Source organism: Papaver somniferum, chromosome 9 (assembly GCF_003573695.1).
Source record: "Papaver somniferum cultivar HN1 chromosome 9, ASM357369v1, whole genome shotgun sequence".
Lineage (NCBI taxonomy): Eukaryota > Viridiplantae > Streptophyta > Magnoliopsida > Ranunculales > Papaveraceae > Papaver > Papaver somniferum.
In genome coordinates this window covers 168,884,912-168,901,228 of record NC_039366.1, presented here as the reverse complement: position 1 = coordinate 168,901,228, position 16,317 = coordinate 168,884,912, and the positions used below count along the sequence as shown (strand labels likewise).

The 16,317-nt window shown below is 36.2% G+C and overlaps 2 protein-coding genes across 3 annotated transcripts; both read left to right on the top strand.

Moving 5' to 3' along the window:
- Positions 1 to 3,407: 3,407 nt before the first annotated feature.
- Positions 3,408 to 6,164, top strand: LOC113312850. Its single transcript, XM_026561584.1, has 2 exons — positions 3,408 to 4,612; positions 4,865 to 6,164. Exons 1-2 carry the CDS (start codon positions 3,408 to 3,410, stop codon positions 6,162 to 6,164), a joined length of 2,505 nt encoding a protein of 834 aa, XP_026417369.1.
- Positions 6,165 to 10,575: 4,411 nt separating this feature from the next.
- LOC113310108 (protein LATERAL ROOT PRIMORDIUM 1-like) lies at positions 10,576 to 15,915 on the top strand. 2 transcript variants are annotated; one of them, XM_026558678.1, is made up of 3 exons: positions 10,577 to 12,546; positions 12,826 to 13,128; positions 15,530 to 15,915. In XM_026558678.1, exons 1-3 carry the CDS (start codon positions 11,745 to 11,747, stop codon positions 15,550 to 15,552), a joined length of 1,128 nt encoding a protein of 375 aa, XP_026414463.1. In that variant the 5' UTR covers positions 10,577 to 11,744; the 3' UTR covers positions 15,553 to 15,915. The 2 variants fall into 2 exon arrangements, with proteins under 2 accessions (XP_026414462.1, XP_026414463.1); XM_026558677.1 differs by lacking the exon at positions 15,530 to 15,915 and having other exon boundaries at positions 10,576 to 12,546; positions 12,826 to 13,304.
- The last annotated feature ends 402 nt before the right edge of the window (positions 15,916 to 16,317 follow it).

Sequence of the window (16,317 nt, the reverse complement as noted above, 5' to 3'; positions counted from 1 at the left end):
GTTCAATTGCAAGGAAATCTTATGTAACTATACAAGACACGATTGAAGCAAAATCGGTTTGATTCACTCGAATCGGTTCATGAACTTTATAGCCACGGTTTGCAAAAGCATTCCTTAGTTTATTTAAACATTAGTTCAAGAACAACCGACTTTAGATATAACCTGCTCAAGTTCGCGGACTGGGTTCATGGACTTAATATCATGGAAGGAGTACACAAACTCCAACAGAAAATCTCGGGCCGAGAAGTTCCGCAAGTTCGCGGACTGAGTTCGCGAACTTGGCTCACGCCACTTCCAACTTCACTTGATCAACAAAGTCAGCAAACTTTGGTTCAAGGAATAGGACTTATGCATATATGTGTTTCCACAATAATGCTTATATCCACCAATGGTTGTGTAATCTAAACTCTCATTTCAATCATTGAAACATTCTCAGAGAACGTTATATAGCCGTTATTCACATACCATTTTTCGTCAGAGAAGTTTTCAAAGTGATTGAAACAAAACATGACTTTCGTCACTTGGTAAAGATGAATTCGGCTAAAACGAAAGCTTACCAACACACATTTCGAGAAATAGATAGGAGAGATAAACTCGTCTCGAAATAACAAATGTGTATAATGAAAGTCTATATATCAAAACGATTTTTTTCTCAAGAGTAGGAGATAGAGTAAATAGACTTTTGAGTGACAGATAAGTTCAAGTCTCCACATACCTTTTAGTCGATGAAGATCCACCAGTTCCTTGAGTAGTCCTTCGTCTTATATGATGATTGCCATGGAGTCTTGAGCTCAACAACACTTTCTGTCCTAATCCAAGACCTTAGCTCTAATAGGCTAGTAATCAGAACTTATAGTTTTGATCGCTAATATTGACAAACATGCTTGAGATAGCAACGCATGCGAGTTCGACCGAGCAATGCTCTAACAACTGGTTTATGAGTTCGTAAACTTCAAACTCAGCAGAATTTTCCGGGAGGCAAACTTCCGCCAGTTCGCATACCCAACCTGTCTCCTTCACCAATACCATATGCACACACTTGGTTTCCGGTACATGTATTTATACACTAATGTGCGAACACACTATATATACTTATATCCATAGGTGGTAATCTCAACTCTACATTTCAATCATTGAAACATTCTTCTATAATGTTATAATAGTCGTTATTCACAATTATCATCATCAAAGCCATTTCAAGATTGAAGCGTCATCATGACTTTCGTCGCGGGTAAATATGAAAAAATGATAAAGCGAAAGCTTACCAACACATATTTCGAGAAAAAGATAGGCGAGTAAACTCGGCTCGAAATAGCAAATGTGTATGTATGAAAACTGTCATACTTATACGACTTTTGTCTTAAGAGTAGAAGATACAGTAAATAGACTTTTGAGTGATAGATAAGTTCAAGTCTCCATATACATTTTAGTCGGATGAAGTTCCACTGGTTCGTTGAGTAGTTCTTCGTCTTCGTAAGATAATCGCCATTGAGTGATCTCAACTACGTTTAACTATCCTAGTCCGAGACTTAGCTATAAGTAGACTAGAAATCAAGACACATTGTTTTGACAACTAAATTTGACAAACAAGCTTGATATAGCATCGCTTGCGAGTTCGACCGAGCAATGCTCTAACACCAACAACAATTGATAGCACGACACCTGAACTAAATGGAACAATTGCACAGAATCACTATGGAAATTCTGCGTCTTCCAACCAGGTTTTCTCCCGAAACCCTAATTCCGTTTTTATTTTTTACAAGTTTAGTAATTGTTGGTGTGGTTTGCAAAGTAGTAACTTAGGTTCACAAATTAAATATCCTGAGTTTAACATCTGCATTCCCATTTTAATTTTCACTCAGAGGTTTTGTAGTCTTGTTCTGCATCTTGTTTGCTTTATCTATTGGTCTAGTCATGTTGATTCCGTCTTGTGTGTGTGCTATTTGTTCTGTTTGTTCAATATTCCAAGCCTTGATTCTTGCTTCAACTCTAGATATCTAAATTGTTGTCCTTTTACCTCTAGAAACCACAACTCCCACAAAGATCTTGATCCCTGTTTTTTTACCTCAACTATGAGAATTTTGTCTTGGAATTGCTAAGGCTTTGGCAACCCTGACACTAGAAATAGTCTTTGGAATCAAATCAGAAGTCAGAATCCTGATGTTATCTTTTTATGTGAAACCAAAAATGACTCTGTAAAGATGAGGCAACACCTCAAGAGATTTAACTATCCCAATTATTAGATATGCTTTTCTAGGGGTCGCTCTGGAGGTATTGTCCTTTTATGGAAGAGTGGGTTCACTTTGAGTATCCTTCAATCTACGGATAAGATGATCCATACTATGATCTCTTCTGATCCAAGTAAACCAGAATTCCTCACTACTTTTCTCTATGGTTCCACATACCATGACGAGAAAATAGAACAATGGAATCAAATTAATAGTATTGGGACATCTGCAGACCTTCCATGGGTTTTAATAGGTGATCTTAATATTACAATGTTTGCTCATGAAAGGTCTTCCAATACTAGGCCAACTACCCTAGAGTATCCTATCATTCAACAAGTCATTGACAGGTCTGACTTGAGTGACTTAGGTTACATAGGGTCCCAGTTTACTTGGTACAATAAATAATCTGGAACTGATAATGTTAAAGCTAGACTAGACAGGGCTATGGGTAATGGTCATTGGCTGCAACATTATATCAACTCTAAACTGTTTCATATTGATGCCATAGGCTCTGACCATTTACCCATCCTTTTGGTTACTAATTGTAATGAACACCAAGGTAAAAGGCCCTATAGATATTTTAAGTGTTAGTTTAAAGATCCTACTTGTCAGCAAGTGATTAGGGATGCTTATAAAACTAATGCTAGAGGGTTTAATGCTTTTAAAATGGTCAGTTGTCTTAGAAATGTTAAATATGAACTCAAAAAATGGAATATTTCTCATTATGGTAACATTGATCAAAAAGTCTACTCCTTAAATGATCAACTCAAACAACTGAATAGCAATCCATATTTTATTCAGAACAATGAGGCCATAAATGAAGTTGAACATAATCTTGAGTTAGCTCAAAAAGCACAAGAATCTTTTTATGCCCAAAAATCTAGAGTTAATTTCATCAATAACCATGATAGAAACACTTCTTATTATCACACTAACGTGAATAGAAGAAGACATTTCAATCACATTAGCTCTCTGAAACTTTCTAATGGCATGTGGTCTGAGGATAGAGAAAATCTTGAAGACCTTCTTGTTTCTCATTTTAAAAACATCTCTACCACCACTAATCATGTTCTGAACAATGACTTTTTGAACTGCATTGATAAATGTATCACTGATTAGGACAATGATCATCTATTGAGTCTCATTACTCTTGAAGAGATTAGGAATACAATCAAGCAAATGACCCTATGGACTGCCCCTGGCCCAAATGGGTTCCCTTCTGGTTTTTACAAACAAAACCTGAATTTGCTCGAAAATGATGTTTGGGAAACTGTTAAAAGTTTCTTCCATTCCAAACATTTATTAAAAGAAATGAATCATACATTCATTTCTTTAATTCCTAAGGTGAACAAGCCTACCAGCCCTGCTGATTTTAGGCCAATATCTCTTTGCAATTCTAACTATAAAATCGTATCCAAGATTCTTGTTAATCGAATGAAACCATTTTTATGCAAACTTATTTCTCCATATCAGGTTGCCTATGTTCCTAGTAGAAATATTCAAAATAATGTGGTTATTGCACATGAGTTGGTTCATACTATGAAGAATAAGAAAGACAGATGTGGTGTCATGGGACTTAAACTTGATATGTCTAAGGCCTTTGATAGGGTAGAGTGGTCTTTCTTAATACTTGTGCTTAAAAAATTTGGATTTTCAAATCATTGGTGTCAATTGATTCTTCGGTGTATTAGTACAACAAACATTTCCATACTCTTGAATGGTTCTTCTTGTCCTTCTTATTCTCCCACTAGAGGTCTGAGACAAGGAGACCCCTTGTCTCCGTATTTGTTTATCTTTTGCATGGAGTCTTTCTCTAGATATCTAATCCATACCGAGAACAATAATCTTATCTATAGTCTCAAAGTTACTACTGAGGCTCCGAGTATATCTCATCTGCTTTTTGCAGATGATTGTTTACTCTTCACTAAGGCAACACATGTTGAAACTAGTAACCTCATGTCTCCGATCAAAGATTTTAGCTGTATCTCTGGTCAAATGTTAAACTTTGAGAAATCTACCTGTTTTTTCAGCAAAAATGTGCTCCCTGATCATTGTGCGTCTCTAATTAAATACATGAATGTTAGAAAGATAGAGCTTAACGAAAAGTATCTTGGTATTCCTCTTTTTATTACTAGAAACAGAACTGAGAGTATGTCTCATTTAAATACTCACCATGATTCTAGAGTTTCTAATTGGAAGGGAAAACAGTTAACTCAATCTGGTAGATCCGCCCTTGTCCAACATACCCTAAAATCCTCTTCTAACTACCATATAAACTATTCCTTCTACCAGACTCTATCATTGATAATATGGAGAAATCCCAAAGGGACTTCTGGTGGGGAAAAAATGGGCACAAAGGTTACTATTTCAAAAAGTGGGAAAAAGTTTGTACACACAAGATGCAGGGTGGTCTAGGTTTTAGGAATTTGAAAAAAAATGAATCTTGATCTTTTGACTAAAACTGCTTAGCTCTTGATTCATTCTCCCAATGATCTGTGGGTAAGAATTTTAAAGTGTAAGTATTTTAAACACTGTCATCCTCTGCATTACAAAAAACCTTGGAGTCAGTCTTGGGTTTGGTCTAGCATATGTCACGGTTTGGATATTCTAAAACAACATGATTTTTGGGATTTAAGAAATGGTTTCGACATTAATGCTTTTTCTGATAATTGGATATTAAACCCTAGTATGCCTTTATGTATTAGTCTTCCCAATCCTAAGTACAAGGTTTCTGATTTCATAAATCATGAGACGAAATCTTGGAATGTTGCTTTAGTTGAGGCTTTCTTCACTAGAGAAAATAGTCAGAAGATATGTAGTATGAGAATCCCAGTCTCTGGAAGTGACACCTTAATTTGGCCATACAATAGAAATGGTACCCTAATTGTGAAATCAGTTTATAAGCTGCTAGATAATGAGTTGCCTCACAACTTTATTCCTAACCCAGATCTAGATACTCAGAAGGCTTTCTGGAAGTCTCATCTGTTACCTAAAGTTCAACTATTTCTTTGGAAGTGTGTTGAAAACATCCTGTATACATGCAGTAAGATATTTAGATTCAACAACAACCATGATAGTATGTGCAAATCTTGTCAATCTGGAGCTAGTGAAACCCCGGAACATATGTTTTTGCACTGTGATTTTGCTAGGAATGTTTGGTCCAATATACCTTCTGTCAGTCATGCTATAACTCAGGATTCTAATGATGATATTAGTATAAAAGATTGGATATCTAAATGGTTAACTTCTAAGAATCTGCAGGATAAGTCTACTACTGTGTTGACTGCTGCCTGGTGCATCTGGAAAGACAAATGCTCCAGAGTTTTTGAGAATAAATCTTTGAATTCTTTATCCACTGCCAGATCTGCCATCAGAATGGCTGGGGATACTGCTAGTACCCTTGTTACTATAACTACTCATAATGCTGACACAACTCTTGTTTATGAGGATAACTTTCTTAGCTCTATCCCTCAAGACAAACTTCTTATTTTCTGTGATGCATATTTTGAAAAAGATACTAATAATTCTGGTGTGGGTATTGTGGTTATGAACTATGCAGGTGACTTCAAGGGTTGTAAACTAGTTGCAGGCAGAGAAGCTTGTCCTGAAGGTGCTGAGAGTATGGAAATCTTTGAAGCTGCTAGATGGATTCAAGCAAACAACTTCCAGAATATTTGCTTAATTAGTGATGCCAAAAATGTTATGGCTTATCTTAATAACTGCAAAGGCCAAACTAGTTGGACCTCTTGCTCTGTCTTAGATGATAGTCTATTCCTCTTAAAGGATATCCATTTTACTACTTACAAACACCTTAAGAGAAATCTTAATAGTGTGGTAGATCTAGCTGCTAAACACAGTAGAATTGAGAGAGTTTCAGGTGAATGGGATGCTTCCGATGTTCCCTACTTTCTTCAGAATGCTGTAAACTTGCAGTAATTGATGAAATTTTTTATTTCCTAGCAAAAAAATTTTTCCCTTACTTCCCTATGGTGCAGGTGAATCCGCGGATTTCAAAGTCCAACCGCAATCAAACCGCTAAAAGTGCGGATTTGAAAAATCCAACCGTGTCCGGCCCATAGATCCTGCGAATGGGTTTCACCCGCAATTTTACAGAACGGATACAGGTGAAATCCGCGGTTCCAGAATTTTTGCTCACCCCTAATAAGATCTGGTTCTATTAGACCTTGGTACTTGTATGTGGGCTATCAACATGAATTTGCATTTTTTTTTTGGCGTTTGGTCTTTTAGGCTAAGTCTCTCAAGGGCTTCTTATGGATTAATACAAGAAGTATTTTTTTAGGGTGGATTTTGTAATTAAAAAAAACTCTAATAAGCGCTACTATTTTACCTAGTTTAATTGGGGCCCCAAAAAATAATTAGGGGCCTCCCACTAGAGGACAAAAAAGGTCATTAAAACTTAAATTGAGTCACCCCTTAACCAAAAATATTTTTAAATGGCTAAACTGCTCCTGAATGATTAGTATTAAAATTTAATTAAGTTAAGTTAATTAGTGTGGTTAGATTATGTTAGATTAAACTCAAATTTTAGAATCAATTTTTTTTTTTGTTGTTGTTTGAGTTGGGAAGAAGAAGAGGAGGTTTTAGTGGAAAATTTAGGGTTTTTAGAAGTGAGTAATTCAAGTAGGGGAAATGATGTTGGGGAAGGTTCAAGCAACAAAGATGATTGTGTTGATGGTAAGATTATCTTAAATTCTCCCATGGATTGGATGTATGTCACAACACAGAGAAAGAGTCGTCAATGTCGAGGGATGTATACCCCAACGACTCTAGAAAGTCGTCAATGTATTGACACCAAAAATGACGACTCAAACCTGCAACTTTTCCAGGTTATGAAAAATCGTCAGGGTCTTAAAAAATTTCATTGACGACCCTCAACAGTCGTTAATGTTTAGACTGTTTAAATTACGACTCTAAACCGTCGAAGATTCATTAATGGCGGAAATGTACGACAGTTTTGGGTCGTCATAAAAATGATCAATTCCCTGACGACTCTTTGGAAGGGTCGTTACTGTTTTGGTTACGCATTTGACGACTTAAACAGTCGTTAATGTTTTAGAAATGTCGTTATAGACTGTCGTTAATCTCTAAAAAGAGTCGTTAGTGTATGACAGTTTAGAGTCGTTATTGTTTTGATCATGATGTATATGACGATCCTAAATTGTCGTTAATATCGGTGAAGGATCGTTACTTGAAAAAAAAAATATTAATCAAAAATAAAATAGTATATTCATCTTCGTTGGGGCCAAACAAATTTTCATGACCCCAGTTAAAAGTTATGGCCCCCAATTAAACTAGGCTATTTTAGTGTAGTATGTTTAAAAAAGAGAAAAAACAAGTTAAAATTAGTAATTAACTAACAAACCTGGATTCTTCTTCACCCAATAGTCCAAGGTATCGTATGTTTGGACTTTAGAGTCCATCCACATCCCAGAAGAAAAAGCACGCTGTCTTCTATCCATATATCAGCACATTGCACAGTATACTCTCTCTCTCTGCAAACGGAGTATTCAATAAATAGTTTATTAAGGAAAAAGTTGCAGAAGGGGGAGAGAGAGAGAGTAGCATAAAAAAGATATGGGGATCATTTTAGGCTGATGAATGATGGTTTAGTTTTTTACAGTCTCGAGGTCGAGGAGACCAGTAATGCCCAGTGGTATTGGATTATGGGTCCCATACATTCACAGTTACACACGGCTCAAGAATATCTCGTCATTACTTCTACACTAAACAATGGATCTAGTTTACACCCTAGTTAGCAATTCTGGATTTGGCAAACGTCCGGAACGGCAAACGTACGAGTATTATACGGTTTTGTAAAATCCAGATTCAGTCCAAAATTCGATCAACGGGACGTGATTCGTCATTAATTCGGAACGGCATACGTACGTGTATAATTCGATTTATAAATGTGAGTTCGGCTCTGAAAATTCGGTATCTATATATATCAAATAATTTGTATTTATAAGGTCATAAACCAATTTTTATGCATATGTGTGAGTTATTTAAGGAAAAAATAAAATCAATATGATGATATTAATAATATATACAACATTAGTTATCCAAAAGGACGTCGTATGGTGGTTTAGATGCTTGGTTAGTGAGTTTGAGATCTCTCTCACCTTCACCTTCAAATCTCTTCAGTCGTTTTTGTTTCATAAAAATTACAACACGTCTAATATTTGGTCGTGTATGTTCGGGAGGCAGTAAAGCCCAAAAAGTGGAGTCTTTGAAAAGTAAAAGCTAAAGAATTTATGGCGAATTAAGCGAACGTATCATTCGGGATACGTAAAATTCGTGAACGATTCGCGAATAATCCGAGAATGCCACATAATACGCGACTTGGGTTCGGAGTTGCAAACGTACGCGAATAAAACGGTAAAATTCGTGATACGGAAAAATTCGCGAATGATTCGCGAACTTACTAACTAGGGTTTACACTAGTTAATAACCTTCATGCTATTAGTAAAATCATATGGAACTAAGCAAGCAGTTGTTAATCCAATATCTTCGTGTTAGTTTGAAGTTTAGACTTTAAGACTGTTTTCTTTTGAAAAGGTGAAAGCGATTAATTACTACACCACCACCACCACCACCTAATTTGAAATGGGATCAAATTCATTACCAAAAGAGAGAAACAGGGAGAGGAGTGGGTGTTGTCTTGGTATTCATTTTTAGCAACCTGATTCTCTCTGAGCTCTCTTTTCTTTTTCTTTTCTGAAGAGCGCCGCTTTCTTTTTCTATACTCTTTCTTTTTTTCCCCGTAACCCCACTTCCCTGTATCATTCATCTCTCCCCCCATCTCCCTCAATCATCGGTATCTCCACCCCCCTCTGAAGGCTAATTCTGTAAAATGATTCTGATTAATTAATTAAAAAGGAATTAATTCTGAGTGGTCGTATAAAGGGTTGCAAACCCGTACGAGTACGACTTCCATCTAACAAGACCTTTACTTTTCCTTAAAACAACTCTTTTATACACTAATTAATCATTCATTAATGCATAACTTTCTTTTTCACACTTATTCTTAACTTTATTTTTGAATTTCACTCAATTCAGGATCACCTATGCGTAATATTATAATCTCTAAAATAATGTCTCCATTCATCTGGAATTATGTCTCCTTTGATTTTATTTTTTTTAATCTTTCGGCCACTTTTGTACACTTCCACTCACTGATCCCATGTTGATGATTAGTGGGGTCTTAGCTCTCGGACAAAAACCCTACTGATAATACTTCCCCGACCCTTGGATTTCAATTAGCAGACGGATCCTATGGTTTCCTAATAAATGACTCCCAGAATCCGCTCAGTGCTTGGTATGTTGACACTTACACCCCTGTCAGTATAATATTGTTGCAGTTCATCGTATTCATCTGATTTTTTTACTGTATAACAGGATTCTGATTTTTATCTTGTGTTGCTTATCCCCAACACAGTTATGTCCATGTCTGGATGAAATAACGCGTGAGAGATTCAGTAAGCTAGTTGAACGTATCTTGGATTCTTGGGTTGTTTTTTTGTGTGTATATTACTCTTGAGTTGGTCAACTGCCTTGTTTTGAGGGTAAGAAGAATGTGTACAGGATTTGAGAAGAAATATAGAGACATGTCAAGTTAACTGTAAGAAAACCCCCCTTAAAGATGCTCAGGAATTGGACCAGGAATAAAATTTTGCCAATTTGGCTTATACCACTAGTACTATACTATATATCAATTTGATTTGTGGAGTTGTGGTCGTTGGGGATCAATGAGAAAAGAGAAAAGGGAGAAAAGCGTAACATTCAACTTTGGCAAGAACAAGAGTGGTTGCAGATTTCATAATCTCTGATTCTCAACTGTGGAATTCACCTGATTTTTTTCACTGTGGAAGGAAGGCACTTATATTATTATTATAGCTAGAAACAAATAGGGCAGCAGCTGGTGGTAGACAAGATATGTTTCACATTTTCATTTCTTACTTTCACATACGCACTTGATTTTGTAATGCTTGTAAAAAAGGAAAAAAATAATGGGATCATGCTTATGTTTTTGAAGCAAAAGGGACTTATTTACTTGGCCTTGTTGTTGGGTTAATGGCCACAAATACTAATCCTCAGTATACAGGGGATGGACTTATTTACATTGTTGTGGAAAACAAAGATGTCATGCAGCTTGTAGATGACGCACACCCTAGCAAAACTCCATGTCATGTGACTTTTTGGGGATGATGGGGCAGATTAACAAAATCTACGATACTATCAGAAAACAAAAGTCGCTGTTTCGAAGAAAATGTCACTGTATGTGAGAGATGGCACTTTTTCTATCTCTCACTCACTGGTCACTGCTCCCCCAACTTTGGCTTTCTTCTTCTTCTTTCTTCTTTGAAAATTGGACAGACCAAAACCACACAAACGCCAGACAGAGAGAAAAACAGAGAGAGACATTCAAAAAGTGAAGAGAAGAGAAAGAGAAGAAATATTATAAACTACTAGTAGTTATTCTTATTTAAAAATCTCATTAAATAACAGAAGAAGAGGATCAGGAAACAACAAAAGACTGGAGAGAAAAACAGGTTCAGAATATATAGCTCTCTAGATTTTGTGTGTGTGAGAGAGAGAGTGAGTAGTAGTAGTACTCTTTCACTTCTTCACTCATCAGACGAACAGTAAGAGGGAGGGGGGGAGAGAGAGTCGGTCATTTTTATTTGCAGCTAAATTAAATTTTCTCTCTTTTACGACTTAAATTGATGATTTCAAAGCACCGTTGTTGTTTCTTTCTTCTTGTGCTGCTGCTGCTCATTGTAAGGACGAAAGAGGATTGATTCATTGATCAGTCTCATTCAATTTCGTTTTTTCTTTCTCTTATCTGTGATTTCTCAAAAACAAACAAAAATTACATACTTTTTTTTTCTCTCTTTCTCATCAGAGAACACAGACAGAAAGGGCCGTAACAGTATCCAGAGAGTCAAGTATAAGTAGAAGTTGCAGTACCAGTAGTAGCAGTGTTTTATTTAGAGACATTTAAAGCTTTTAACACCAAAAGTTCCGTTTCTTTTTTCTTTTCTTTTCTTTTCTTTTCTCTCATCAATCTGTGTCTGAAAGAAAGAATTTTTAGATTAGTCCCCACCCAACCCAACCATACATACCCACACATAACAAACTTCATACTGAAAACACCGACAGAAAGAAAGATAGGTTTTGTAATTTCTCTGTTTCTATTTAATTTCTTCTTCTGTCTAACAAGTAGTTGTGGCTACTACAAGGTGGTTAGCGTCAGATTCAGGAGCTTTTGCAGGTTGGGCAAATTCTTCTTCTTCAATTGCTCTTGCTGCTGATGATCTTTCCCTTGGTTTCAATGCCGGTCCTTCTGGAGGAGCTGGTGGAAATCACCAATCCACACCATCAGCAGCTGTGACAGGAGGAGGAGTACACAACAATGGTGGTGGCGGTGGTGGTGGTAATAGTGGAAGTGGTTGGAGACCTATTAATTATACTCTACCAGGAGCAGTTCAAAATGATATGGGTATGGTGGGTTTAAGAAGTAGTGATGTTCTTTTTGTTGCTCCTGCATCATCATTTCAGCAACATCAACAAAATCATCATCATCAAGATCCATTCTATGCTCATGATCATCATCATCATCAACAGCAAAACCCCATGAACAATTCAGGAAACAACAACAATTCTCCAACAGCTCTAGGAATAGGTGTTATACCCCTTCTTACTACGTCTGTGTCTACACAATTATGGCAAAATCAACAAACCCATCATAATGTGAATTACCCTGTTGTTAAAAAACCCGTCTTGATCAATTATGAAAACTCTCTAGATCAATCCAATATTAGTATATTTAACAATAATAATCATAATAGTAATAATAATAACAACCATGGAGCTGGTAATGTTACTATTGCTGGTTTTGCTGGTGGTGCTGATGCTGGAAACAATGCTAATTTATCAATGATATCATCATCATCAACAAAAACCTGTCATGATTGTGGAAATCAAGCTAAGAAAGATTGTAGTCATAACCGTTGTAGAACATGTTGCAAGAGCCGTGGGTATGATTGTTCTACTCATATCAAGAGCACTTGGGTCTCAGCATCTCGGCGTCGGGATCGTCAGTTGATTTCTCCTTTAGGAAATAATGATGATCAACAGCAAGGTGATGTTGGCGGTGGTACTTCTTCTGGGTCTACTTCTGGTGTTAAGAAACCGAGACTAGTTCCATCTCAGAATCAAACTGCATCTCATACTTCTACTTCTAATAATAATACTCCACCTAGAAGCTTTGATACCAGCTCTAGTCACCATCACCAAGGTTTGTCATTCTACTTCTTCTTCTTATCTGAATTTGCTTTATTTATTTATTAACATTGTTTTATGTTATGTCATATCTTTTTGTTTGAGTAGAAAAGTTGTTCATTTAGAAAATTCACTCAAATTTGAATTTGTTGTGTATTGCTCTAGTACTACTTATAATCATAAGCAAATGAATTTTCTACTGAATCAAGATCGGAATCTTTTTGCTTTTAAGTCTTTATATAAGATAGAATGTGAATGAAATCTGAATGAGTTGGGTCATTAAATGTATGTCTAGATGCAAGCTTTCGAGAAGCATTGCCAAAGCAAGTCCATGCACCGGCAGCGTTTAAGTGTGTACGTGTGTCACCAATTGGGGATGGGGAAGAAGAGATAGCGTACCAAGCTATTGTAAAGATTGGTGGGCATGTGTTCAAAGGATTTCTGTATAATAAAGGAATAGTGAGTGGTAATGAAGGTCTTCCAAACATATCCGAGTTGCATTTGGGGGGTAGTGGGAAAAATTGGCCTTCTTCGTCACAAATTATAGATCATTCTGATGTATATGGTGGAGCTGCGACTGGATTGCTTGGATCTGGAGGTATGAGTTTCGGAATACCTGCCATACATTAATATAAATTTTATATTCAAGTCTGTAATTGATGTTTTCAATATTTAGATTATGTTCTCTAAAATTGATAATGCCTAGAATTCCAGTTGTAAGTGAATTGTTCTTGTAAAACATATATCTCTCTGATTTATAAATCACTCTTGATCTCATCTTGTGGATCTTCATTTCTGTTCGACACCAACACAGTTCATGTGGTATAGTTGTAAGGTGAACAGTAACTTTAGTTCTCTTTTTTAAGGTGTAGTTGCATTTATGTTCATCTGTCTCCAAGCTAGGAAATGTCACTTAGTACCTAGCTAACTGTCCATGTTACTTATTTTTTACAGATGAATTATTTGTTTTTCGGTAATAACTATGCTTCCATACAAATTAATTACCCTAGTCTGATCCCAAGTCGGTCTTGGTTCCCCAAAAATTAGTTGTAATAGTAATGCTAGAAATAAGAGAAAAACCTTTCTTAAAGAAATTCTTACAAATTTAACATGTAGTGTAACATTTCATTAATAGCATAGTAGTAGTTGTTATGAGGTCACTGTCATACTGAGAAATGAAAGAAAAGTATTATATGGATGCCTTTTTCCTGCCTACCTTTCCTGTTTCCACATTTTCCCCCAATATAGAGATTGTGCCATGTACAGTTTTCAAATAAATGACGTTTTTATATTTGATTAGTCCATTATCAGCAAAATCCAGCTCTAGATTTAATTTTAATCTATTTTGGTTGTTGTAAAAGTTTATATTCCCCTATTTTTCGGAATGGTGTATGATGATGCGTAAACTATGGTTCTTATGCATGACCTAATTTGAATACTTTGAATTATTCCCACCCTCCTGATTCTGTTGCCATTTCCCCATATTTTTAATGATATCATGTTGTGTTCAACCATGCTTCACCTCGTTGTTTTTAGCACCTAGTGTGATTGGTCACTTGGCTTAATGTCCTGGGGTACAATCAGCTTAACATCCTATTGAGCATCTGCACACTCATACTTAGGATAGGCAGGGATGGCTGCTTTTCCTGTGTTAGTATGGTTCATTGCTGTTAGTATAAGTCAGGACTTGGTCAAAATAGTTTGATGCTTATGGAATTTGTAAATCTTTAGTAACTCATGCTTTTTGTTTTTCATGCTTGTTCAAATGTTGCATGAACATGGTGCTGTTTGACATCATACTTAACAAAATGAACCATTTGGATCGTGTGAATAAATGTTACGCTAGGTGTACATTGATCTCTGAAATGATGTTTCACTTAGTTACACTACTTATCAAGAGCTTTATGTGCTCTTTATATTCCTATCCTTGATGGGAAGTTACACTTTGTGTTAATGCTAGCCTGTAAAAAGATTAGTAATGTTATTTCTGTTTTCTCCTATATGTTGGTAATCTAGTTGGGTCTCCCAAGTTTCTGCACACGTATATATTGTGTGTATAGGGCATTCTTATTGTTCTAAGAGATTGTAAATGATTACCTTTGCCATGTCCGAACCCATTGTTTATATCTTCTTCTTGTGTTTGCTGCTATAATAGAACCACACTGACAATCATGACGCTGAGTGTCATTGGGAAAGTAATGAATTCGTGAGGCCTAGGTCACAGGAAATATATGTATATATTCAGTTGAATCCTTTTAAGTTGCAGGATAATGCTTCCAGTACTCTCATAGACTGCACTGGAGTATTTGTTATCAATTATTAGCCGTATATAATACTTTCAGACATGTTAATGTCAAAATTGAAAAGCTAGATATACCTTCTAGTATGTTTTTCATATTCTGAAGATTTTATGTGGAGAATTGCTGGATACACAAAGCTATGGTCCTGGTACTCCGTATGTTATGTAATCCTAGATTCTTGAAGTAAGTCCAAGACTCTACACTTAGGTAGGTTTAGTTGAACTTCACTGTCTCCGTTCCTTAAGTTTATAACAATGATGATAGTTTGCCTCAAACCTTAGTTCTTAACTATGAGATCCATCTGTTTTAAACACATTTACCCAACTCCTGCATGTATATATGTTAAAAAGGTGCTACATTTTTGTACTAATACCATAGAATGACATGCATGAAGATTTCTGACCGACTTGTATGGTTTGCGAGATATTTTGGTGTTCACTGATATTGTTTGTATATGGGTGTTGATAAGCAAGTGTCCACTGATCTCCGAATTGATGTTTCACTTAGTTACTTATCCAGCCTATCACTCCATAAATGTTTTCCTTTGTCATCCTCTAAACCTGATTTTCGTTGGCATCTTCATACTCATATGAGGGTCCTGCGCAACTATGTTCTCAAAGATTTATGTTTTTAACGATGGATTTTCAGTTCTATGCTTGGTCATTTAATATTATGTGTTATGACTGTTACCTTTTTCAGTTAGAGTATGGGAGAGAGTTTAGGAAAAGGGAGAATAAAGTGTTAGATCGCAAGATGGCAACCGCTCACTGTTACTTTTATCTCCACTTTTGAGGAAGAATCATCCGATGCATGAGCAATGGATTTCAAGGTCTGCAAGCAAGCTTATGGTTGATCCTAGTTCCGATTGGTGGCGGTTATGGATGATGATGTGCAAGAAATGTATCTACTTTGTTCAAATTCAGAAGTATGGTACAGCTTACAGGAAATGTAAAATGTTATTAATCTGTATGATTCAATATCTCTGTAAACCAGGTTGGTGATGAGGTGTATATTTAGTGAGCAATGCTGGATCAACTGCAAATTTGTTGGTTTAGATAAATTTGACCTGGTCTCAGTTGGCAATAGTTTGACCTGGTAAATTTTCTAGAGATGTCGCTGCAGCAACGAAAGCCAGAGATGCTTTTCCTGGGGATACTGCATGCTTCAGCGCCTAAGGTCTACCAACGCTGGTTTAGTGGTTTATAAGCAGGAATTTTATACATGATACATTCTGGTGTACGGCTGTTCTTATGCCAAGCCCTTAACTTGGGGGAGAGATTGAATTATTGTTAAGGATCGAGCAAGAGAGAGGAGAGCATAAACGCGGAAGCATTAAAAGACTACATTGATAATAATCTTGGTGTATTAATTTTCATGGCTCAACAGCCTATTTATATTGTTCACAAACTTGATGACCATTCAAGATACTTTCCTAACTAAGATCAAACTCTAAACATAGACACTTTCCTAATATAACTCTCACAACT

Excerpts from the sequence above, each read along its gene's own strand:
- LOC113312850 (XM_026561584.1), top strand. The coding sequence starts at position 3,408 with ATGACCCTATGGACTGCCCCTGGCCCAAATGGGTTCCCTTCTGGTTTT. Across the intron at positions 4,613-4,864 it reads ATTTCAAAAAGTGGGAAAAA|AAATGGTTTCGACATTAATG; the intron begins GTTTGTACACAC and ends TTGGGATTTAAG.
- LOC113310108 (XM_026558677.1), top strand. The coding sequence starts at position 11,745 with ATGGGTATGGTGGGTTTAAGAAGTAGTGATGTTCTTTTTGTTGCTCCT. Across the intron at positions 12,547-12,825 it reads CTCTAGTCACCATCACCAAG|ATGCAAGCTTTCGAGAAGCA; the intron begins GTTTGTCATTCT and ends ATGTATGTCTAG.